The 25,452-nt window shown below is 38.8% G+C and overlaps 3 protein-coding genes across 7 annotated transcripts in view; 2 read left to right on the plus strand and 1 right to left on the minus strand.

The window, feature by feature from the left end:
- Positions 1–43: 43 nt before the first annotated feature.
- On the minus strand, positions 44–5,040 carry LOC306826386 (transmembrane 6 superfamily member 2-like). The gene is made up of 10 exons (XM_079347683.1): positions 4,620–5,040; positions 3,646–3,749; positions 2,899–2,996; positions 2,642–2,745; positions 2,478–2,560; positions 2,267–2,391; positions 1,267–1,368; positions 1,081–1,173; positions 874–993; positions 44–779 (listed from the first exon to the last, which is right to left on the minus strand). Exons 1-10 carry the CDS (start codon positions 4,709–4,711, stop codon positions 570–572), a joined length of 1,131 nt encoding a protein of 376 aa, XP_079203809.1. The 5' UTR covers positions 4,712–5,040; the 3' UTR covers positions 44–569.
- Positions 5,041–5,714: 674 nt separating this feature from the next.
- Positions 5,715–9,033, plus strand: LOC306827225 (uncharacterized protein). 4 transcript variants are annotated; one of them, XR_013779591.1, is made up of 4 exons: positions 5,717–6,189; positions 6,671–6,821; positions 6,910–7,004; positions 8,711–8,877. XR_013779591.1 is itself a non-coding variant. In XM_079348899.1 (4 exons), exons 3-4 carry the CDS (start codon positions 7,915–7,917, stop codon positions 9,004–9,006), a joined length of 567 nt encoding a protein of 188 aa, XP_079205025.1. In that variant the 5' UTR covers positions 6,210–6,821; positions 6,910–7,004; positions 7,869–7,914; the 3' UTR covers positions 9,007–9,033. The 4 variants fall into 4 exon arrangements, 1 of the variants encoding a protein (XP_079205025.1); XM_079348899.1 differs by lacking the exon at positions 5,717–6,189 and adding an exon at positions 7,869–8,185 and having other exon boundaries at positions 6,210–6,821; positions 8,711–9,033; XR_013779590.1 differs by lacking the exon at positions 6,671–6,821 and having other exon boundaries at positions 5,715–6,189.
- Positions 9,034–14,245: 5,212 nt separating this feature from the next.
- Positions 14,246–25,452, plus strand: part of LOC306826999 (myomegalin) — a 43,014-nt gene continuing 31,807 nt past the window's right edge. For both annotated transcript variants that reach the window (XM_079348611.1, XM_079348612.1), the window contains exons 1-4: positions 14,246–14,477; positions 15,905–15,951; positions 16,071–16,138; positions 20,740–20,850. In XM_079348611.1, coding sequence (XP_079204737.1) covers positions 14,428–14,477; positions 15,905–15,951; positions 16,071–16,138; positions 20,740–20,850 — 276 coding nt within the window. In that variant the 5' untranslated portion in view covers positions 14,246–14,427. The remainder of the gene's footprint in view (positions 14,478–15,904; positions 15,952–16,070; positions 16,139–20,739; positions 20,851–25,452) is intronic.

The raw sequence follows: 25,452 nt of genomic DNA on the forward strand, positions 1-25,452 counted from the left end.
TCCATTATTGAGTAAGATTAAATAAAAAACATGAAAATAAATGACGGAAGAAAGTAAGTTTTAATGCCTCATTTCTTTTTATTTTACAAAAAAAAAAAAAATCTCTGCTTCACCCTTTTCAAAGGGAGGATGGTTAACATTTTATTTTTTAAGTTACATATTGAATATAAGTTTTCAACCGCTGGTCAGACAAAACAAAACGCCTGAAGCTGTGGAGTTTCAGTGAGGATTTGTGCACTTAAATATCTATAAACATGACTGACATAAAGGTTCAAGGTCAATAGTCTCAGTTTGGGAAGAAACCAATTGGCTGTCTGCATGAGTCACAGTCCTCACCTCCATCGACAGCCTTCTTATCAGAGTCCAATAGTCCATGCAGGGAGCATGCTGCTGAGTGAGGTGACTGATTTTCAACAGTTGACTCAGGAAGCAACACTTTTAGATTTCCTCTGGGATGAAAAATGGGGTCTTTAATGCAGTTTGTGTGCCAACCAAGAGTCCCCAGGAAACATTAGCCCTGTCACTAAGTGAAGTATTCCTCCACAGTCCTCTGCACCACGGTGTGTGGTCTACTTTTTCTTCTTCTCCTTGTCAGTCTGTCCTTTGGGAACTGGTTTCATGAAATAAGCAGGGATGGTATGGCAGCGCACAGCGAGCAGAATCGGCACAGCTGCCAGCAGCACATTCAGGGTGATAACAGGCCACCACTTATCAGCTGGTATTCGGTATGTGAAGGGAGTGCGGGAGTGCAGAGATGCTCCGATATGGCACCACTGAGTCTGGGAAAACAGAAGGAAGTCAGATTCATGCTATTTCTTGCTCTCTCGAGGACACCCCCCCTCCCCCCCACAAAAAATAGTAACAAAAAATAACCTGAGCCATGGCCCCCGCAAAGAAGATGGTCCAGTCTAACATCCAGCTGCATCCAGGTGTTTTCAGACCGTAGAGGAAAACAATCAGCAGGGGCAGAGCATAAAACAAATATGCCAGCATCTGCAGGATAGTGCAAAAAATATCAACAATTAACAGCACATCTGGTTTAATTCAGTGTTGCTTTGTCATTCTCCATACTAGACTCACCATAACTCTTGGAAAGCCCACAGGGTCTTTGAGGTAGGGCTCGTACTGGTAGATGTAGGTGAAACAGGCATCTAGAGGACAGTCCAGCACCACCTGGAGAAGTACAGGAGGAGGGAGCTGTCGTATTTTTTGCTCTACATGGGACCTCATTTATCAGGAAGTTCATTCAGATGATAGTTTACTCACAAAGCCTCTGAAAACAGTGAAGGCCATCGCTCCGAGCGACAGCACTGACAAAAGCAGGTCGACAGGTCGACGCAACAGACTTTTCCTCTGCTCAGCTGAAATCTAGTCAAGACAGGTGTGTTTTTCTTTTGAAAACTTCACAAGGTTATATAGGTGTGGACACAGTGTGAATTCTTGCACATTAGAAAATACCAACAAGGAAAAGAAGTGCTTTATACATATTTGACGTTCATTCCTCTAAATAGATACTTTATTGATCCAAGGGAAATTCAAGTAATTCAAATAATTGTGTATACCTATCTGTTTAATGTGTTATTTATTATGTCCAGTGGAGTTTACTGTACAAAGAAATATGTTATCTAGTCTTTGCTGTCACAGACATTTTTCAAAGAAGCTGGTTGGTTTGGAAACATCCTTTTCAGTCATATGATATCTGTGTCGTGATCCTTGATGAATGCGTTTAGTTGGGAGAGCATTATAAACACTGTCAAGGCTTCCATGTACTTAATAAAATAGTTATTTGATCGGACGTGCTACTATAATTTACGAGGTCTAGTGCATTTTCAAGTTTATCTATTTTTTTGTATCTATCGCTATTCAAATAAATCTTGGTGCTTGTTTGAGAGTTGGATGGAGAAAAAATGTCTAAAGACAGGCTAATATCAGTTTCAGTACAAGAATTACATCATCTATCAATCTGTGAAATCATCATTTTACTAGTTCAGAACAAATCAGTTAATCTCCTCGCCCAGAGGTTCCTAACCTGAAGGTCCAGGCCCGAACGAGGGGTTACAGGAGGAATCTTATATATTACAGGATTGTTTCCTCATCAGGATTAGGAAACTTATTTGATTTGTTTTGTTTTCTGTAAAGACTGTATGGTTTGAACTCCTCTGAAAATAGTTTGGTGGAAGGATCTTGAAAGAAGGGAATGTAGTTGGGGTTCCACTATTTTATAGAAATACAGAATATGTTGAATGTCCTCAGAGCTGAAACCGACCTTATCTGCTGTGATGATTGGCATTTCTCTGGGTCGGCTGAAGAGCACTGAGGCCGCCCAGAAAGGAGCCACAATAAAGGGGATGTTCCTCCAGAAGGCTGGCTTAATATTAGACCCATATTTACCTGCAAACAAATAAATTATTCATCTATAAATAAACAATGTTGATGATAATATCATTGAAAGGGTTCATGAAGTAGGCAGCTCTCACCAATCACCACTCCTGGGATGAGCACGATCTGATGAGCGATGGACGAGCCGGCCCACAGCAGACCCAGACTACGATATGACTTGCTGTGTAGACAGGAAATCAAAAGGTTTCAGGAGAAGACTCACTGGACACTCTGCAGTCCAGGTTTCTATGGTGACACTTACCCATTAAACATGCGGTGGATGATAATGAGGAAGAGGAGGTAGTGAAAAATGCCTTCCCAGTATGACATCATCACAGCATAGGCGGTGCTTAAATGAGGCTCGCCCTAAAAACACAGCAATGCAAGAAAAATGAGATTTTTTACTTTGTAAGATTCTGATGGACGGAGAGGTGAAGAATTGGCCATTTTCACACAGGGGACCATTTGAAGCATATGCTCAGAGGAAAATTGCTGCTTTGTGAATGTGGAGCTTCTTACCATCTTTAGGTAGAAGCCCATAAAGCCAGAGATGAACCTGTCCTGCTCCAGAGCATTAGTCAGGCCCACCAAGCAGGTGAAGGAAAACTCTGCAAACACTGGACACACGAGCAAAGAACGATGAAAAACATCAGCTCTCTTTTCACTGACAAATATTAGTGTGTTTCATTCATTTATTGGTTTATTTGAGTTGGGACAGTGCACATTCATCAACACTGATGTATTAAGCATCAGTGTAAATGTGCCGGACTTAGCATAACTGCTAAATTTCAGCTGTAGTCCCAAGGCAGGTTCCAGACAATATAAAACAAAAAACTTTAAAACCTCACAATGACAAATTATACAAATGGACAATTACAAAACAGAAGACAGATAGACAAGATCAAGACAACAAACATTTTACCCCATAGTTCCAGAACAATAGACCTAAAAAACACCCCGGGAGCAGTGGTTAAACATGGGTACATGTCTGATTTGTTTTTAACCAGTGTTTAAGATTGGTTTTAAAAGATGAGTAATTGTCGTAGTTTCTAATGCGATGTGGTAAGTTACTCCAGGATTGTGTTCCTCTTACAGAGAGGACCATTTGACCGAATTTTGTTCTGCGCCTCGGTATAACACAGTCACCTCTGGTTGAGGCTCTGGTTCTTTGTCCTTTATTATTTTTTTCTGAATGAAGTTCCATGGTGGGGGGGGGGCTAGAGCATTTAAAAATTTAAAAATCAGGCATTGTTTGTGTGCTGGTACCATAGAATAAAGGGTCCACTTTGGTTTGATGTCCCACAGCGAGGAGGAGGAGAAGAAGAACTGATCCTAGGACAACCAATCCCATTCCGAGGATAGGAAGAGGTCTGAACAGAAACAATAAGTGTGACATGAGAGTAACTACATTGATCATTTATCACTTTTTTAAGCAAAAAAACGTTCAGTGCTTGTAGGTTTTAAGACGTAAACATGTTCTGCTCTAATGTGTCTTTTCTATATAAATACTGATGAATAAACTGTGAACTGATGTTCTGGACAAAAAAGCTTTTATAGATTTCACTGCATGCACAGAAATACTATGATATGAATCACCCGTTTTGGTTTCATCTAGGTCACAAAAATAATCAGCAGGTTAACCAGAAACAAAAAAGCACAAGCCATCCTTATTATAACCTATCTTTCATGAGCTTCATATTCATATTTTAAGCAGACAAGGGGAGGTTAGAAAAGAAGGATTTTAGCCAGGCTTAAACAGAAACCATTTAATTAACTCCACAATCTGTTGGTTCTCCATTTTGTTTGGATGACCTGAAGACACACTTTTTTACACATTCCCTAAGAGAGCTCAATCTTCCCACCTCCCTTTGAACAGCTCATTGTAGTCAAACGTGTCAAATGCAGTTATAAAAAAACCCCTGCAGTTTTATTTAAGGGTTAAATAGCCAAGTTTTCTTTAAAGATCCAAATAAAATCATATTTTGAAGTAAAGATGGTTCCATGTGTCTTTTTATGGCTGAAATGAGATTCTTTTGATGAAGATGGACTTTTAAATTAAATTAACTTTATTTTTAAACATCAGTGAATTGTGATTTAAAACTACGAACTAAAAACTACTGAGAATTTAACCTAGGGAAATTAAAGAAACCTCACAAACCGCAAAAGTCCTTCTGCACCATAATCAGCTGCTGAACTTGTGCAATCCGTCCACACATCGAGCCAAAGTTAAGGTTACTTACTCCTGAAGCGCAGGGACGTTGTTCAAAGTGTACAACACTGCGGGAGCCAAGAGAGAGAGGAGGAACACGCTGACTTCCACTGGAGGCCTCATCCTTGAAAACTTTACTGTTTGACCTGTTTTCAGAAAGAAATGTCCGGATGGAAATCTCTCTAAACACGCATGGTGCTGAAGCGTGTCCTCTCCACTGCCACCAAGGGAAGGGGAGTGTCACCAGTTGCCTTTTGATCAGTAATAAAGCCAGAGTGCTGCTGCTTTGATTTGTCTGCTATCTGGTCGGTGTCAAAGTTCAAACCACGAGCGTAATGAGTGAACTTTTAAAGAGAGAGAGTCCTGCTAATTTGACGGTCCACAATACGTGTAATCTTTATAGCACTAAAAGTTTATTTTGTCAACAATTTAATGACAGCTGGACTCTTATTGTACGATTATATGTCAAAAGGAGACGGTTTAATCATACAACCAGTTAATTCAGCATGTGCTTGTGCACAACGCCCCCTGGTGGAGGAACATCATGGTTTGGTTTACTTCATATTTTCCTTAAAACATAATTTAAAATGTATATATATATATATTTTTCAGTTTAATCTGAGCTATAAATTCTTGTTACATGTCTTGAGTCTTTAATCATAGAAATAAAGTCAAATCAAGTCACGTTGCACATGTTGAAGTGCTGTCTGGGCTCTTGTGGCCCCTGGGGTTCGATTAAGGAGCCATCTGTCCTGTTGGGTGTAAGATTAAGAACTCCTGCGTCTGATGTCTCTGCTCTTGATTAGATTTTGGATTAGATATGAAGAAGAACATAAAGTTCAGAGAACAGATTATGTTTTTGTTTTTTTGTCTCTTAGCCAGACTGCTTGATAAATAAAATATCACTGTGGTACAGTTTCGTACAGCTTATACTGCCTAAACAAAGTCCATGTTGTAAAGAATGAAGATGTGCCTTATGCAACAACACGTTATGAACATTTTTAACGCAGGCCTCTAATGCAACTTTATCTTCTGCAACAAAGCGGCTGAAGCGGATTATGCTGCTGTTCCCACAGAGACTTGTTGATCATTAGAAAGAGAGAGTAGAGAGGGGAGGGGGGTCCACACATACAGAGCAGAAGGGACAGAGAGGTGATCCAAACAGATTTACAGCACAGACCACCCTGCACCTACCAGCAAGGAAACAAATACTTTTTAAAGGATTGTTAAAAGTGCTTCCAGTTTACCACCATGCTGCACCCTTTAGTCATCGGCATTATCACCGTCAACACCTCTATGACCGTCATCTATTGGAGCATGCTGCTGAGCGATGCCTACCTCAGGTTTTTGAGGGAGTCAGAGGACAAACCAAAGAAAGAGGTGACTCCTGTCTGAAGAAGGCAACGCAGACTGACTGAATGACACACTTCTTATGCTTAGAACTGGCTTAGAAAGAGCAGCTCAGCTAGTAGTGCTTTCTGTGGAGTCTTGTTTTGCAGTTGATTTGCTTTCTGTTCCACTTGGAGAAGATTTTGAAACCTCGTAAAAGAAAATCTGAACTGTAGGATCCTGCTTGGGAAGGACAGAAGTCATCCTTAAAGGTAAAACCTTAACATTTTCTAAAAGGTCTACACTAGAAACCAGTGTCTTTCTTCTTTTATAATACTTTATGTTTTGAAGGAGTTTTTAGGCTTGTATTCAACTGCACTAAATGAATGCTGCGAAATGAAGTCCCTCACTGTTTTGCCATCTGCTGACTCAGTTAAAAGGTACTGATGCTGGTGACAGCGTCATGTATAACCCAAATCCTGTCAAGGATTACTAAAGATCCCCTTGATACTGACACAAAGTAGACAACCTGAAGCTGCAGAGACCGCACACAGCTTTTTCACCACATCTCATTTGACAGTCTCCACCAGCAGACTTGATATTGTTTAATATTCTGTCCTTTTTCATAACTCGTCCATTTTTCTACCCAACATGTCGCATACCTTCTACTACGGTCTGCACCCGGTTTCTTGGTTTATTGTTTTTGCCAATGTTGCCATCACCATCTTCGAGTGGCAATTTCTTGTTTCTCAGTTTTTCAAAGTTTCCAAGAGAAGAGAAGAAGAAGAAATGAAATCCTAAAGAAGAAACCAACACCCGATGTTCCTCCAGGAAGATCTTGGAGGACAAGCTGTTGTTTTTACATCACTGTTATAGAACACTTTGTAGAGAAAATTCCCTGATGGTGGGTTTGCAGTGTAAAAGCAGCCAATCTGGTTTGCCTCCTGTTTAACTGATTTTAACTTTATCCATGTTTTTATTCTTGTTTCCAGAGCTGTTTATATGCAACACAAGCCAGTTTGGACGACATTTTATTGACAAATACAAAGAAGAAAATTGAAGATCCATTTCATGCTTTGATTACAGGGTAAGCCATTCAATCTTTATTCTTTATTTAATAAAGGTTGTTTCTTTTCATCTCTAATAATGCTCTGACATTCATATTCTAAAAGTTCTAAATTAGTCTTTTATAAGTTACATTTGATGATCTGGGGCACTGTTTTCCTAACCATGGGACTTGTTTGGTGGAAAACTCAAAAATATTTCAATTTTACTGCTCCGTTATAAAGCAAGAAATAAGCCATGAAATAAAGTGTCATATCAGTGAATCATATGATAGGACAGTTATTGAATATGATGACTGGGCCTGCTGCGTTTACAATGAATTTAAAGCATGCAATAACATAGTGATGCTGCTTTAAAGCCCAGAGAGAGTAGATTTACTTTAATATATGCCTCATATATAAATAGATGTATGCAATGAAGCCGTGGAGGACCATAAGCCTCTTTGGCGTATTACTGTCCACCTCTCCTCGCTCATATCTCTAATCCCTGTAGATGGAAAGCTGATATTACTCAGTGACAGACCCAATCCTATTAACTCTGTCTGTCCTATATTCACCTCTCCCCCGGCTCACATGCCTTGCTCCCCTGGAAATATGACCGAGGAACCCCTCTGCAGAAGACTAGAAGGAGGAATGCTTGGATTTAAGTCTAGACAAAAGATTAGGAGAAGTGGCACAGTTCTGGCACTACATTTTGGTCGTCTGGTGATCTACATTTATGACTCACTGTCACTCAAAGGAGATGTTCTCGTTTCTTTTGGCCACCTTGATGTTTCCATCTGTCTTCTCTTCTGCCATTCCTCCGTGCTATAGAAAAAATGAATATGTCTAATTCTCAGTTATTCTCCCTCCTTGTCTCTGGTGCATCTCTTTCACCCTTTTTAAAGTTTTCACAGTGCATGAAAGAAAGTTTTCGCTTGTCAAAACGCCACCATGAACCAACCAACACTTGTGTCCCTGAACGCCTCACAAGGAGCTCTTCTTTTGAACCTCAAGCAGCCGATGTTTGTGCATCGACAGCTCCTCCAGCTGTCCAGGAGGGGGGGAGAGGAGACTTATTTTGTGAACTACATACCGCCAGCCAGGGATTCTTTAAATCTGCCTCGTAATGTAGTTTACGTCCTGATCGGTCTGGTGCTGGTTATAGTGGCCACATACGCCATAGTTGGACATCTTATTAAAGATCTGATGCATGACCTGGCAGGTAACATTCAGGCTGTTGTCCACTCCCTCCTGTCACTGTCCCCTCTATGGCACTCTGTTTTTGGTGACGTCTCTTTTCCTCACTGAGCTCTGGGACAAAGTTTCTTTTAAGTCTCCTTATTTGGGTTACATGTCGCCGAAAATTTCTCCTTCCCTTTGAACCTGTCCGTTACAAAGATCAACTTTCCCAACTGGTTCTTTGTTGTGCTGAGTGTTGATTTCTATTAAAATACAGTCTTAAATGTGATTTTCTGTTGCATTTCATAGTTAGGATGTTTCAAATTGAAGGATCCTGAGACCCTAAACCCAGGATCATACATTTTACATAATACACTAAAGCATGTTTTATTTATTTTTAATGGTCTTTAGTTCCCTCCAAAGCCACAGAAGACATTAAAAGATTTTACACACCCTCCTATCCTTATAAAGTGAACTGCTCCTCATTCGTACAGCCAGTCGATTTTCTCTTCAAACACACACGCAGTTGTTTTATTTGATTCTTGTTGTGTTTTATTTCTTCCCACAGACTGGATCCTTGGCCCCAAACCAGTGGAGGATGAGTCAGAGGAAGGCAGAGCAGAAATAGAAGAAGAGCGGAGACTGAGTGTTTCCAGTAAGCTGATGCAGAAAGACGGACTGGAGATGAAGTTCGAGAAGGATGGCCATCTCCCTGGTATCCATTGGGGAGACTCCTCCCGCTGTCTACCCATCCCTCCTCCACTGAGAAATGCCCTCTCTCCTTCTTACCCTGAAGACAAAAATGTAACTGCTCATAGGATGTCTTTTTCCAGCCCTCTGACCCCTTATGTCACATCCCTTTAAGTTAGAGCAACAATATCTTACCACAGCTCAAATAAGTTGTTGGCACATATGGCAGTAATTGTCTTTTTGCTATAGAGATGCAAAAGCTTAGTCCTGTTGTATTTATATAGAATACAAGTTATTCATATACTGTAGTGTGTCACATTGTAGTTTGATTGTTTATTAAAAATGTATTAAATCATGATCTTTATAGTCAATTATTCAAATAACATTGGACTTTAATTTTTTTTTGCAAAGAAAAGTGTAACATGTCATAGAAAATTAACTAGAAACCGTCGACCTTGACTTTTTAGTGAGTTTCTTCAGTTCCTTTTTTTTTTAAGGATAACACATGACCTGCCATTTTCAGTATATTTTACAGACCAGTCAAAGTATCGTGGAAAAATTGTGTTTCCTGTTAATCTGTGTCATACAAGTTGTAAATATCTCACTGCAGAAGAAAAAAGATTTACCTGATCTGAAGATAGACTTATTATTATTTTAAGTAAACAACGTACTAATGCGAGATTTCTGTTATGTTTCGACTGTGTTCATTAATCCCTCTTATCTTTCTCTAATACCTGGCTGTGTCAGGAGAGAGTGACCTTATCTGTGAAGGTCGAGGATTACTTATTAAATACATGTGGTTCACAACAGATGGAGAGATAGAAGCTGTACCACCTGTAGTGCAAATATATATCACATCTATAAAACAATACATAAGAACTGTAAGTATCTATGAAGTTTATCAAAATCATTCTTAAGCACCAAGCATGGAAACAAGACAACTAACAGGAAGCTACAGCTCAATAAATACTACCAATGAAGAAACTGATAACTAGCTCCTGAGCTCACACACACACACACACACACACACACACACACACACACACACACACACACACACACACACACACACACACACATACACACACACACACACACACACACACACACACACACACACACACACACACACACAGATAGACTATAATATACTCTCTCTCTTTCTCATTAGGAAATTGTGCTCACAGCGTCTTTGCTCTGACCTTGAGTACTTCAAGCTGCTGCAGTTAATCTAGTTTCCATCTGTGTATCTCTACATGCAGGCAGCCAGGGAGTTTGTTCAGGGAGACAACATAGAAAATGTGTCATAATGAGAGATAGACATGTACTTTTCATTGAAGTCTTACTTTCTTTGTATGTAGAGTTTAACCGGGAAGTTAACGACAACTGAGAATTTATGTAGCCTGCTGCTTTGCTGTTTTGTAGAAGTTTTCACTCAATTCTTGGTTGCTATTGCTTTAGTTGAATGTTGTCTCCTTGTGTTTTTAATCAAGTGCATGAAAAGAACGGCGGACCATTATGTGCTGCCCTCTATGAATACAGCAATGACTCAAGGTATTAGGTGGATTCCCCTTGTGACAGCAGTTTCAGGCTGTCAGTCAGTAATGGATGTACCAGTGGATAGCTTGAGCGTGCGTTACAGGGAAGAAGATGGGACAGTGCTCTTTGAGAGCTACATACCCCCCTCTCGGGATGCTGTCCACCTGCCTAAATATGTTCTCTATCTGCTCATGGCTATCTTTATCGTGCTGGGTGTACTTTATGCAATTATTGGCCACCTGATCAAGGACCTCATCCATGACTTTTCAGGTGAGTTGATATAATGTATCTTTTTCTTAAGCCAGAAAGCAGCCTACTTCTTCCCCGCTATAAATATCTTTTTTTTTTCCCCCCTTCCTGCCCTTCAGACTGGCTGTTAGGGGAGCAGCCAGAGGAAGTTGTGGTGAACTACTGTGAGGCCAAAGATAAGTTTGTAGCAGACTGGTGCCCTGAAACTTCACCTGAGCTAGAAGCGATGGCACGGGATGAGGAGAACAAGATCATCAACAGGGACTTTATTAGAGCTCCTGCCATCTGGGTCATCTCAGCAGAACCTCGAGGCAGCAGGTCTGGACCACGAGTGGTCTTTGGGATGAGGACTTAGTTTGGGGACTGAAGACGAAGACGTGTAGTTAAGATAAGGTTTATTGTCACAAAGATGTTGACCTTCTGTAATAACAACATTTACAGATATTTAATCTGTAAATATTTAATACATATTTAATATTTATAGAAATTAATTAGGCTAAATGTCTGTATGCCTATATGACTTAGCAGAGGTATTTTTGGCCCATCTCTTGCTGACATTGCTGCACAGCGGTCTTATGGCGACATCTAGCGTAAATTGAGGATATCTCAGCTGATTTGCAGTGATATATTTTTATATGGGCCACATTACACAAAGAAGGGTCAGCACAAACTTGTAGGTAAGAGACTTCCAAACAAACAAAATGTGGCAAAATATGTCTGGTTTGAATTCTTAAATATTACATTTTTAATATGTAGGCTACATAGTATTTTTCTTTTTGTAAATTAAAATGTAAAAAGTAGCCAGTTGATTATTAAGGAGGGTTGGGGAAAAGGTTGGAGCAAGCTTAAATTGCTAGTTTGGAGACAACTTTTCTTCTATTTATATCAATGCTAAACAATGCAACATTAAAAAGCATACATATTGTCTAAACCCTCAGTTTTTGGAGGAAATGAAGTCTGAGTCAGATAGAGCAACTACTCCATGTGTGATTGAAGCTAATTTAGTATGTCACTTTAAAGGCGAGAGGTATCAGGAGTAGATGGTAGCTAAAGGTGTAGCCTTATTTAATAATGAGAGATGGGACTGTCCTCAATTCATGTTTTTTGATCACTTCTTTTGTCTATTGCTGTGAATATCTGTTTGTTTGTGCACTTCAAGGTGAAACATTTCTAGTTTTGTCATAGTTATACAGTATAGGACAATAAAGGCTTTCTATTTCATTATATTTCTATCTTGTGTACATGTTATTTTTGGTGCACTCTAAATAAGTAATATAATTAAAAAACAAAAACAAAACAAAACAAAAAAACCTAAGTATTAACATTAGGAATGTTGGATCGAGAGGGATTCAGTGGTCATTTCAGAAATCATAATCCAGTGTCAGACCAAATTGACCAATTTGATGAAGGCTAATATAAATTAATGCATATCAACAAAAACTGCGATATTAAGTGCTTTAAAACTACAAATAGCATATTAATAGAAAATATTAGTAAAACGTATACCAATTATGATACATGCATCATAAAATATATTGGCTATGTTCCACAGATGAGGTTTTACCAGCACTAGAATAAGTTTAAGAATTAGGCATTGTTTACACCGAGCGTTAACATCCCTCTTGGGTAATCATATCATAAATGGACAGCATCATTATTATTATCATGCTTGGTATGTACGCACCCCTATGAGTACTGTGGACACATGGAGTGCACTCAGGCCATACAGTCTGGGCTACATTTGTTCACGTTTGGTAGTTTGAAAGCTCTTGGCTCCTGGGGCCACATCAAGGCCCACCACCTCAAGTGACGTCATCTGCAGCAGCACCATTAAGAAATGGGAGAACAACACTGCCTCCCAGTGGTGAAAACGATGTCACATTTTGAAAAGCTGGATTTGTATGAATCCAGCTATACAAATATTTCCTGAAGTAAAAGTAGATATCCTACTGTATAAAAAGAATGAACTTTAAGTTGGCTATTTCTTTAAGTTCACTTAAAAATACGTAGTATAAGTCAATCTGTATATAGCTTTATGTAGAATATCCATATTTCATTATGGATCATCATCATCTTGGGTATTAAAAATCTGTGTTCCAAATGTTGACAACGGATCCGGCTGGAGGCCATGTTTTTTTGTTATTGATAACATGTCTCTTAAATCAAAGCACTTTCTGTGAAATGTAACTAGTGCACACATCTCCAAAATAATGTGGTGTATGAAAAAATAGTTTTAATTAGTAAGTATACGGAGTAGTATCAAGTAAGTTCATGAGATCTTTAAACAAAATAAATGTGTTACGTTCCAGGACTGTTTTCTTTATGATTATTTATTTCATCTCTGAATCATTGAGACCCTTATAGGAGTAACAGGAGATTTGGAAGTGATCTAATGAAGTATAACAACCTGACAAGAAATGTGTACCCCTTTAACCTTTAATTCCTTATCTGATCTGAACCTAAACAAATTACAACATTTAACAGTCATATTTTCAAATGCATACCTGTGATCATCAACATTTACATTGAAATAGATTGTGTCAAAAACTCATTGAGTCCTTCATCTTTTATTGAATTTCATTAATAGATTTAAGAGGTGAAAAAATAAATTACAATTTTAGCAATTTAGCCATTGTGATGCACAATTAGTAATGTGCATCACATGTTTTTCCTCATATAGCCTAGTGCTCCTTGTGTTTGCAAGATTCAAGTGGTGTTGTTAATTATATTTAATCTTAAAGAAACTCACTTCATTTGTTTGGATTGTTAGATTATAGTAGTCAGTCTTTGGCACTGGTCACAAAGGTCAAGGATAAGTTCACATGTGCTGCACCACAAACTGTGGCTTGCACAAATCTTCCCCATGAGCTTCCAGTGAAGAAGTTAACGTGAAACACAACATCTTCACTGTGATTCTTGTTCTTTCACTATGCCTCTTTATCCTCCTGACTCCTATGTTTCCACAGGCTCAGCTGTCTGTTACATTAAAAGGAAAAGTTACACATCTGTGCTGCTCACTTTAACAAGATTATCAGAGCTGTGTTCCTAGTCACATCCACTCACAGTTTCTGACTGCCAAAGCAAACCCTGACATAATCCTATTAACTGTGTCCCACTTATTCCCCCTATACTCCTTCAATCATGGAACCCCAAGTCAATCATGTCATTATCTTCAGAGAGATCAAATAAACAAACAGCAGGCTTTGCTAGACATCAACTGCGGTGATGGGTTGTCAGGTATAAGCAAATGAGAAACCTGCACAGTATTTTGAATAATCCACAGAAAACAAAACTCGTGCTCAGGTTATTTGCACCAAATTTGTTGACATTAGAAACTGCATATTTTCATAAACTTTAAGTAACTGACTTTTTTCTTTTGAACTTCCTAGAGGCAGGAGTAGAGAAATTCCTTATATGCAGCCTAAACGGGGAGCAGTAGAGCTCAATGAAACCAAGAATACTGGCTTACATTTCCCTTTAAAACACGGTTTCAATTCAAATGACTTCTTTTTGAAAGATGTAGGCCTAACAACAGAAAGCATCAATGTATCTGTGACAAAGCATCGTCCTCTCAGCTCATCTGCTGGTGGGCTGGGTGAACAGCAGGGACTCTGCTATGTGGGATGGGGGGTGCTGTAACATCCCCTCTTTCATCCTCACACACCTCCTTCCAACCCTTTTCGCTATGTCGCTGCGTCGAGCGTGTACATGAAGATGTTCCCGTGTGTGGTTTTGTTATATTTGTAAAGGAATAATGGACGAAGGATTTGAAGGCACGGGTACCCGGTGATTAAATGAAAAGCATTTATGGATTGGAGCTCATCGCCGCCGGAGCAAACCTGGAGAGAGTCTGAGAGGTGAGGCGGATTTACATGACTGTGTGATTGATACTGCAGCGGAACTATGTAGCGAATAAACTAACCCGCGGGTTTGGCTTATTAAAAATGCCTTTAGAATAAAACACCGATGTTTGTTTTTTTCATGTGTCACTTTATTATAGATCCATTGTACACCCTCTAGGCCAATAAAGACCCGGTCCCTATACCTACACAAGACGTGGCCGTATCACATAATGTATCCATGTGCATGTTTCATGGATCGATGGATACTGCCAGGAAGACCACTAGCGATGGAAATGTTTGACTTTAATGACCATATTGCATGGTATATAAAAAAAACACGCTTCAGGACTCGAGGCTAATTTTGAACTAGTAATAGACATACATTGTGATACAGTTGCTAGCAGGCTATTTAAAAGGGCCACATTTTGCATTCAAACTGTTAGATTAGTGAGCTGGGCCTTAAAGTAGCGAAATGTAGACAAGTGATCACTCACTCAAGTGTTAAAAGAAGCACCTTTTGTATAATAGTGAGCGAACACATCCTCCACTGTGTCGTATTAAATATAGGTTAGGCTAATGCAACCCCCCCCCCCCCCCCCCACACACACACACACACCATCACACACTGATATTGATATCTGCACTGTCCACATTGAGATGTAATAATGACTCCCTGCCCAACAAAATCATATAAACATGTAGACTGTTCATCCACCTGGTGAACTTTGAAACCTTTGGCATGCATCAACTGAACTGTCTTTACATTTTCTGACTGTGCATGTCAGAGGAATTTAAATGGGAGTAGGCACTAATGCAACAGTAATGGTGGGCAAAATACTTGAGTGTGATTTATTTTAATGTATTGATTTTGTATAATGTTGTAGAAGGTCTGTGTAATGGACGGCCATTGCTTTCTTATGTACTTTTTAATTTCTGCAATAGGAGCTTTTTTCGTTGTTTTGTTTTACTGTACCGTGTAAAAGTGTGTAGGATTGTTTGTGTGTTGGGATCCTGATAAAGACAGAAATAAAGTCTCCCCCCCCTAATTATTTGTTTATATCCAGATTTGGGAAAAGGCAATTCAGGCATGTACAAATGTTAAGTTTTGATTAGTAGACAACACATTTTTGGATAAATTCAAGACTTGGGAGAGGATCTCTAACCCCAAGTAGCTCCTCCTTGCCCTCCAAATCTCTCCTCATCTCCCCTGCTGGGACTTCCCAATGACCCTTAATTCCCCACAGAGGTGCAAATGAGATCATGTTGTTATCTTGAAAAGATAGAAGTGGCTTTCAAAGGAGCTCTCTGCCATTCAAGGTTATAAATCCAATTAAACATGAGAATCCCACTGCAATAAAAGTATTTTTTATTTTGAGGAATTACATCACTCTCTTTCTTTCTCGTGTGTTTGCTGACAATACTTCTTTTGTTTCTCACTGCAGTGCTGCAGAAGAGCAGACTTCATCCAAGAGCACAGATCACATGACAGGTACTTCACTCATAACATATAGATATCAAGGGCTGATTTAAAAAAAACAACTATCTGTTTAACAAGGTGTTTTTCTTTTTCATTTGTTCCTCACCAACCTTTTTCCCCCTTCTGTTCAGATTTGTGTAGCGATGAAACAGACAACTCTCCTCCTCTCCAGCTTCACACACTCAAGCAGTTTGAACAGGTGAGAAAATGTATTTTGAATTCTCACCCAGGTTGCTAGGATTTAGTCTTCCTTGGCCATTAGTACCAAATCCCATTAAATGTGCTCCTAAATATGCTCTACAGTGCCATCGTGTGGCTTAAGTTATTTCTACATGAAGTAATGAGCTGATGTGATATCAATATCACTGGATGTAATTAGGATGTTCTCACTGTTCTAACTATTATATTTAAAAAGTGTAAATCAAATTTTGTCAACCTCTGAGCAGACAGAGCCGTAGGCCCCCTCCTGAGATCTTTGACGTTCCCGTCCTTGGGGAGCCTAGACCTCAGGTTTGATACCAATGGTCTAATCTTTAGACTCATGCTTATAGCAAGCTATCTTGAATGTGTGTTTTTTTTTTAAACAACTGCTGATGGTATCATATAGAAAACACCATGGTTTTTTTGAAGTTGTCTGCCTTGGGCTGAAGCGTGGCCCACATATGTGTTCCTTAGCAGTCTGTGCTGCCCCACATGGTACTTGTCCTTGTTATGTCCAAACATGAGTCCCAAAGTGTTGACTGATACAAATGACAAAGAGGAGCAGCAATCTTAAACAATTATCAAAAAAGTTAGCCTCTTTATAGCCTCATGTTGATTTACTTATTTGACAGATAAATAATCACATTTCTTACTTTCCTTTGGAGGGTTCGACGTCTCTGCATTATTTATGCTTTAGAACCTGGATAAACGTAGTTTTCCATAAATACTGGAAACAAGTATTATACCTAAACTTTGAAGTGTCAATATAGGCAGTTAGACCTTTTTCAGTATATCTATTTATAACCGTAGCATCTGTTAGTTTCAGACACTGTGTCTTAAACCCATCCTCTGTATGAATGTTTACTAGTCTCATTTAGTGTATCTTTTATTGATAAGCTTTCACACCTCCTAAAACAGTTTTGACACAGACGGCTGATTAGGGTTAGGGTTAGGGTTACACACACCAGATCAGAATAAAACACAAGCGAAGTACTATAACGGTACCTTTAATATTATTCTGGCAGTGCTGTTGAGCACAGTCAAATCAGGAGGTGTCACCCAACCAGTCACGTAGCTGACGTAACTTTCTGAGAGCCAGCACCAGGACTCAAAGCTTGAGTCTCTCACCTGCTGCCAGCTCTTGGATGTGTCACTTTGACACTGAAATAAACACATAACCAAACACTGCACGCACACACTCACGACTCTCTGTTTGTCTTTGATGAGGAGGAGCTGAAAAAGTGCCTCTGTCTGAGTGCTGAGTATATCGTGTTTGGTGTTTAAAAACAACATGATGTCATTCCTCACGTTATGTCGACACTCTGCCTGGCGCCTGTCCTATCTTTGCTCAGAATTATTTAGCATGTAATGTAACACCGGCTACACTGACTAGGTAAGTACTCACTGAAAACTTGCAGATTGAATGATGACATAACTTGTCAATTCAATCAAAGATGGACTTTGACATGAAAATTAGTTTGAGGCAAGCATGTTAGTGTTGTTTTAGGATTAAGTGGAGCTTCTCTTCTCCCTTCATATCTTCCCCTCTGAGGGACATTCAGGGATTCTCCGCTCTTTGAGATTGAGGACAACTCCCTATTAATAGCACCGTGGTTCACAGCTACCAGGTCTCCTATGTCAGATAACTTTTTTACACTTACCTATCTGCCACTATATAGGCCCTCTTTTACTTCATTACTTTCTGACGTTTAGCAGAACTGTATCACTATCATTAAACTATCAGAAAAACAAGACAATGATAGTAATGTTATTTCTTCTAATTACTGTATGTCCTGTCTTCTGTTTTTGTTCTTTTTTTTGTATGTCATTTTCGATTGGGTAAAATTTAATTTTGATAGTTAATTTGTTGTTATTATTTTATTTTGTTTTAATTTGTTTAAGGAGAGGTTTTGAGATAAGCCCTCATGGTTTCTCCCTCACTTGCACTTGTGATTGATATATAATTGCTTTTTCCTGTTTTACTCTTTTTTCTTACCATGTGCAAATTAACTTAACTAAACAACACTTTTATTTATTTATAGAGCACTTTTCAAAAAATAAGTTATACAGTGCATAACAAGAACAGCAAAAACATCAAATCATTTTAAAAGAATGAAAGACACATTCTTTTAAAGGAATTTAAAAAGGCAACATTCAAGTAAAAATTAAACTAAGATCAGGTAACGCTATCTTAAAGGGACCTCTCAGTAGATAACCTCAGAGTTAGACAGGTTGTGAAGCGTTCACTTTCAAATGTCAATTTATTTCGACTTTGATCATGCTCTCGACAATACAATAGACAAAGAAGTGCACAAATGGATTCATATCTTTGTTTGTTTAACTTTCACTTCCTTGATGAACACTGAATTTGTTTGTTTTTGTCTAGTTGGGGACACAACACCAAAATAAGCCATCTGCCCTGACACGTTAGTGCCATCAAAAATCGTTATGGCTAACATGTTAGCTAACATGTCTAGTCTCACATCCTTGACAGAAAGCAACATTAACATTTAAATTCATGACAAACTCCTGCAAGTCTATTAAGAACTTGTCTGTTAGCTCTGTTTTGGTTTCTACCAAACTTTGAGGAAAGTATCTGAAAACAAAGCTAGCTTACATTAGCTTTCTTCAATTGCTAACTTAAGCTACTAGCAAATTTTTTCTATTAACTGTTTGGTGCTCAGCAGGTGGGCCTGAAGCATACAGTCAATCTCACAACTTTACCATTTAAACAAAATCACTGAAAGAGACCAAAATGAGAGCAATTTCTGATAATGTCAGTTGCATGCAAGTTTGTCTCAGACATTTTCATTTTTCTCAGTGTAAACATTTTTAAACAGTATTTAAGTAGCTACCGTAATTGTAAGACTTGAGCTGCCTTGGGTCAGTCAACGTTTTTTTGAATAAAGTTTTATTTTGATGCCTTTTTATTTAGAGATATAACAGTCAATAGAATCGCAAATCAGAGAGAGAGAGAGAGAGAGAGAGAGAGAGAGAGAGAGAGAGAGAGAGCGGGGAATAACATGCAGGGATGGAGCCGTCAGTTGGATTTGAACACAGGCACCCGCTTAGAGGACTTCAACCTCCATACATGGGGTGCACACTAAACTCTTCACTACCTTGTCACCTGTGACCCCCATTTAACGTAAGATGATGTTTTACCCCTTCATTCAGTAACCACAAACATGCTGTTACTTTATTGAAAGATAAGGCAGTGAAACAGATTAAGGAACGTGAAGGGGTAGGAGCTCAACAATAAAGTGACACAGTTGACAAGATCATGTTTAATGCAGTAAAATATCTGATATCAAGTTTTTTACTTCAGTGTAAAACACATTATTTGGCTGCGATAAGTTAACAGCTTTCATTAGCTTAGCAGTTCACTCATTTCTAGCTAACATTATGTAGTAATAATAATGAATTTTATTTGTAGAGCACTTAACATTCGAGAATCTTAAAGTGCTACAGAGTTTAAAATAATAAAAGAGAAGTACAAACATGTAAAACATGCAAATGCGAAATCAGCAAAAGGCTTTTCTAAAAACATGTCTCAAGGCTTTTGTTTAAGCAGCTGTAGTCTGCGGGGCCTTCAGGTGGTCAGGGAGAGCTTTCCACAGTCTTGAGGTTTTTGTGACTACTGTGTAAATATGATATATCCCTCTCTTAACCAAAGTTGAGTTGCTTGAATAACTTAAAAAAATGTAAAAGCACCATGAGGGGTCCTTAAAGTAGTCAAACTCCAAAAACCAATGCCATTATCGAGAATGTCACGTCCTAATTTAACAGAGACTGAAGTCACAGTTATGAAACACACAGGCTAGAATTGTCAGCTGTTCTCTTTTTGTATTTCAGCCTCCCAATTAAGAAATACTTTCAAAACAGAGAGGAATGTTGGTAAACTTCACATTATTTTCTATACAACTGTGAGATAGTAGATACAATGTTGATGTAAACTCAGATCGAACCCTTGCCCTTTTTCTTGTCATGCTCCTGTTTGTTTCATTTGTTTAGCCGTGGAGGGAGATTTCCCGTCATATCACAACTGCCTGTTAGCCCCGAGCCTCTTGACTCCCCCTCCAGCACAGTCCCTCCCCCTCTGTCTCCCCTTCCACCCATCTCCCCAGGCAGTCTGGGATTCCAGGGATGTCTCCTGAAGTAAAATAAGCTCCTGTGCCCGTCCCCTCACAGACCAGAACACACCATGGAGTTGACATGGCTGCACCTCTGACCGCCTGGGCTGCAGAGTCGCCCTCTGCTCTGCAAAAAACCCTCTAGACTTTAGTGTGTGTGTGTGTGTGTGAATGGGTTTGTTGTGTGCTTTTGTTGTTGGTATCCTGATAGCCTGTTAGAGGCCAGGATGCTTTTTTGTAAATAAACTGTACATTTGGGACATTATGCTGTGTAGAAGGAGCTAGCATGTCTAACGGTTACCAGACTCTGACTCACGGACACGCCTTGTCAGTGGCTGTCCTTTAAACATGGAGTCCGTATTCACCTGTGAAACGGAGGGACTTTTCATTTTTGACCTATAACGGACATGTCGAGCAGTGTCAGTGCTCTCTGACGGTCATGTCTAACGGTTACCGTACTTTGTCACAGCACCTGAATGACTTGAAGAAGGAGAACTTCAGCCTCAAGCTCCGCATCTACTTCCTGGAGGAGAGGATACAGCAGAAGTATGAGGAGAGCAGCGAAGATGTCTACCGCACGGTGAGTAGGAGGCTTCTCAATCAGCATGAGGAAATGAATAGATACCTGATTGACAGATACTAAGCTAGACAATAAGTGGTGTGGACAGTTATCTTCATTTATCTTCTGCAATAACAAAGTGATCAAGAATCATTGATTTTGTTCTGTTCAATGATTTAGCTCTGAGTGTATAATAAAATAGTTCATTTGTGACTTTATCGTTCATTATTCATCATCTAAAATTTGCTCAAAACTATCAAATTTGTTTCAGTAAGATTGTTTTTTTTATTAGTCGTATTGTGTTTCCCATTGTTAAGTGATGTATTTTTTGTTTGGAGAACTGGAAAAACTAATGTCCCTACTTGATAGGGAAATTGATCTGAATCTAAATCTTGTCATCCTGACAAACACAGATATTGTTATCTTTAGGGTTACTGATCCACTTCCACAGTTTGTTTGTCCAGCTGCCCCCCTCATGTGTTAGTTGCGGAGGATGGGAACTGCCATGTGTTTGTTTTACTATGTGCTTGTTGTTGTTTGACGTGGCTGCACAGTCAAATACTTCACATTTACAAAGGCAGAATTTGATCAGGAAATTATATTAAAATTACTTTGTGCTTTGTTTTCTTATTAATACATCTTAAGGATACTTTATTCTCTCAAGAAGACAAAGTGCCAAAGTGGGCAGTGCCCAGTGAATAAGACCTCTGGTCTTAAAACATGAAGCCAATGTGCAAATGCAAAAACACTGCAGTTCCTTATGTGTCCACTTGGGGCTGGCTCCAAAACCCTCAGAAGTCAGATTCACATCCACTCTTAAGTCTATCGTGCCCATTTTGACAGCAGAAATATAAATGTGGTGGTACATAAAAAAACAAAAAAAACACAACGATGGTACAGGGACACATTTCTTTATCGCTCATCAGTTTTGATTTGATGAAGGATACGTTTTAAGCATAACTAGTGTTTCAGGTAGCTGGAGGCTTTTGGGCCCACATTTACTCCATCTCTTTGTCTGGTTGACATAAAGTTAGGTTGGGACTGCATTTTCAATATGCCAGCTTCCATTGTTGGGCTATCAGATTGTTGCTTAAAGTCACTTAGATACATCCTATGTTTTATACAGTTTATGGCCCAGATGTTTACACCTGAGAATGTGAAGAGAAATCATAGCAAATGAAACAAAGCTTATTTTGACCCCATATTTGTGACAGCAATGATCATTACTTCAAACTACAGCCTCAGTTGCAGGGGTCTCTGCTCACTCTCTAACTGTCTTTATTTCCCTTTGGCTAATTAACTTCCAAACACATTACGCTTATGAGAAGGCATATTTAATCTTTTTTTACCTTGAAAAACTAATATTTGGCACCCGTGATCAATACTTGTATCACATGGTACATTTTGTCTGACCCGTCAGTTCTTTTATGGTTTTGAACAGAAATACATCTGTTGCACCAGTCAGCATTTTCAAAGGGCTGAACATTGATGTAAAAATCCATTGTCAGTGTTTACCTACTCACACAAAAGCAAATACACTTGATCAATTGTGCTGTCGAAACATTTTTTGTTGTCACAATTTGACCATTGATCCACATCCAGGGCAGGCAGGCAAGGTTCTTGATGAGTTACTTTGGGACACTGACCAAATCTCAGAGATCTTTTAGAAGATGAAATGATATTATTGGAATCATTTTGACAAAGTGAAAGGCAACAGTAACTTCCTGTCTCCAGGATTTGGTCACATACACCGTAGTGTATCATGACATTATGTGTACACAATGAGGTTCTGCTGTTGACTGTTTTCATAAGTCAGCCAGCATTTTATATCTCTGCTCTCTCTTTCACCCTTCATTTGAAATCCTTTCTTTTTCACTGTTTATTTGTCTGGCTCTTTTTGTCTTTATCATAGAGGGCAGGGTTATGGATAGAGAAGGAGAGTGTTAGGTGACAGTAGAAAATGATACTTGGTGGTAAGGGTCAGAGTTCAACCAAGGTGAGGTACCATTCAACCAACCTGCACCCCAGTCCCTTTTTAACTTAAACAAATATTTGTTATTCAAAGAACAAAGGGACAGTTTGATCCAGCTAATAAAGACCTGAGTGTCTGTGACTGATACTCTACAATCTCTGCAGAGCAGCTGTGATTGAAGAACTGATCTCATATTAAACAGACGTCTGCTGAAGCCTCACAGTCTCTCACTGTCATTGTTCAAAAGTTATTCAGTTTAATCACATTATCTATTATGTCTTAATCTTTGTTAAGACGTTGTTACCTGATCTGAGCCTGGTTGAGAGTGTGTGTGTGTGTGTGTGTGTGTGTGTGTGTGTGTGTGTGTGTGTGGCTTCTCTCCAAAGCCTCTCAGTGTAATACAGTACAGACGAGGTATGTGCTGTTCCTGAGCACATCGTGATCTCTCTCAGACCTCCACAGACTCTATTTATAGATCAGTGAAATTTGTTTATCACGTGTGTTCATTTGATTGCATATATTCAGTCATCATGAGTCCATCAGCACACACACACAATACATTGATTTGATGTAGTCTTTACAGTCAAAGCACATCACTGTTTTCAATATGTAGTTAAAGTAATATTGCCGAAGCCTAGAAAAAGGCTGATCCAAAAGTTAAATTACAATATGTCAAAGTAATTATGTCATATTAGTGGAGCATTTTGATTTGTTAAAAAAAATCTAGAAATGAAAAAAACAAAAATGTGGAAAAACAAATACATTCAAATAATAAAAATGAGATTTTCCAAAAAACTAGAACCAACTTAAACTGTGCTGTGTGTTTACAAAATGATCTAAAATAGAATAAAAGTATACTTCTTATATTAGCCTAATAAAACATAATAACTTGCTGTTGCGATGCATGCTGAAAAATAATACGCCATTTTGCAGAACTCTCTCAGTCTTATCATTGATATGGATTCTTGTTGAAATGTTGATAGCAGGGAGGGAGAGCTCGGTGGTCGAGCTACACAGCGTGAGACGTGATGTACTCTGCTGTCAGTTCATGAGCATGTGTCAACAGAAACACTGTGTGTGTGTGTGTGTGTGTGTGTGTGTGTGTGTGTGTGTGTGATGTAGACACAACCACACCAGGCAGGTACTTTAGTCTCAACTGGAATGCAGACCCTGTGTGGTTATTGGTGTTTCTTTTATGGATGGTTATTGTAGTTTATTCTTGCTATTTGAATTTTTGGGTACACATCTGACAAGAATTCAATACTACAACAAAAACCTAAAAATAACCCTAAAACTACATGAACTTCCAACTAATCGAAAAAAAATCCAGCATTAAAAAACAACTAAACTACATGATGATACCAGATTTAGTTGTAATGAAACCTCTCTGTTCACATTAGAGTGTATTTCTATGTGCTTTTGTTGCGGCTGTGTATTAAGGCAATATGTATGTGTGTGTGTGTATATATATATAAATTTATACACACACATATATACATACTTACATACATACATACACATATATATAATAAAAAGTCATATGAATCTCTACAAATGCACTGCAGTCAAAGTAATGAGTCGCTTTATGCAGTTTTCAATGTGGACAAGATGAAACGTGTTTTTCTTCAGTGGACGACACTTCAGTCAGTGTTTCAGTGCAGTCGTCTCTCTGGCGGGTTATTAGGGGATCTGTGTTGCTGAGGGCTGACGGGCCTGCAGAGGCCAGAATAGCAGGTGCACGGTGATGGAGGTCTATATTTAGAGCGTTTTTTTCAAGACGGGCAAATGTCTCCCTTACCGTAAGCCAAGTTGTTTACCCACGCACACTCTGTCGAATACATGTGCCTGTTCCTGCCGTGTAACATTATTCATTATTAAAGCATTCAGATGGATCTTAGCTTCTTCAGATATGTAGAACACACGTCTGCTCAGAGTTACATAAGCTGTTATAGATCCATCACAGCTGAGTTCTTGGTTTTCCTATCGTAGCGTTGGATGAAAGTCTTTTACAAACCGTAACATTTAAAACAGACATGGTAAATAGTGATCCTGTCGAGAAAAAGAGTGTTATTATTTGACACTGGTATCAATCCCGTGATTCTTTCACAAAATGAGATTTATTCTGACTGCTCGTGTACAGCTTTCACAAACTACACCGTGTTCATTGAAACCAACACAACAGCAGACTCTTAACAAGCTGAAATCGAACAGAAGTGACTTTTTTAAAAATATACTGATTTGCTTTTCTGAAGCTTTCTGCAACCTTAACGACAAATTCAAAAAAGGATGAAAGTAATAGTTCTGCTCGTTGATTTTCTGTTTATTCTGTATTTGGTCTTTATTACCTTTCATCTTGGTTTCATGGATAGTGTAATGGCCATCATTGACTTTATTCTGTAGACTTTGATACATAAAGAATTGACGGATTGATACTGAAAACATGAACAAGTTGCAGCACTAACCTCTCTGAAAAAAATAAAATAAAAATAACATCATAATATCCAAATATTTGTAGATATTGGTCCCTTTTTGGATCACTGATAACTACAGAGAGACAGAGAAATATGTGTGTAGGGAAGTTCTGCTTTGGTCACGTGCAAAAACAAACGTGTGTGTGTGTGTGTGTGTGTCGAGCACTCGTGCCTTTTAAG

This window comes from Symphodus melops (assembly GCF_947650265.1).
Source record: "Symphodus melops genome assembly, chromosome: 7".
In the NCBI taxonomy this organism is placed as follows: Eukaryota; Metazoa; Chordata; class Actinopteri; order Labriformes; family Labridae; genus Symphodus; species Symphodus melops.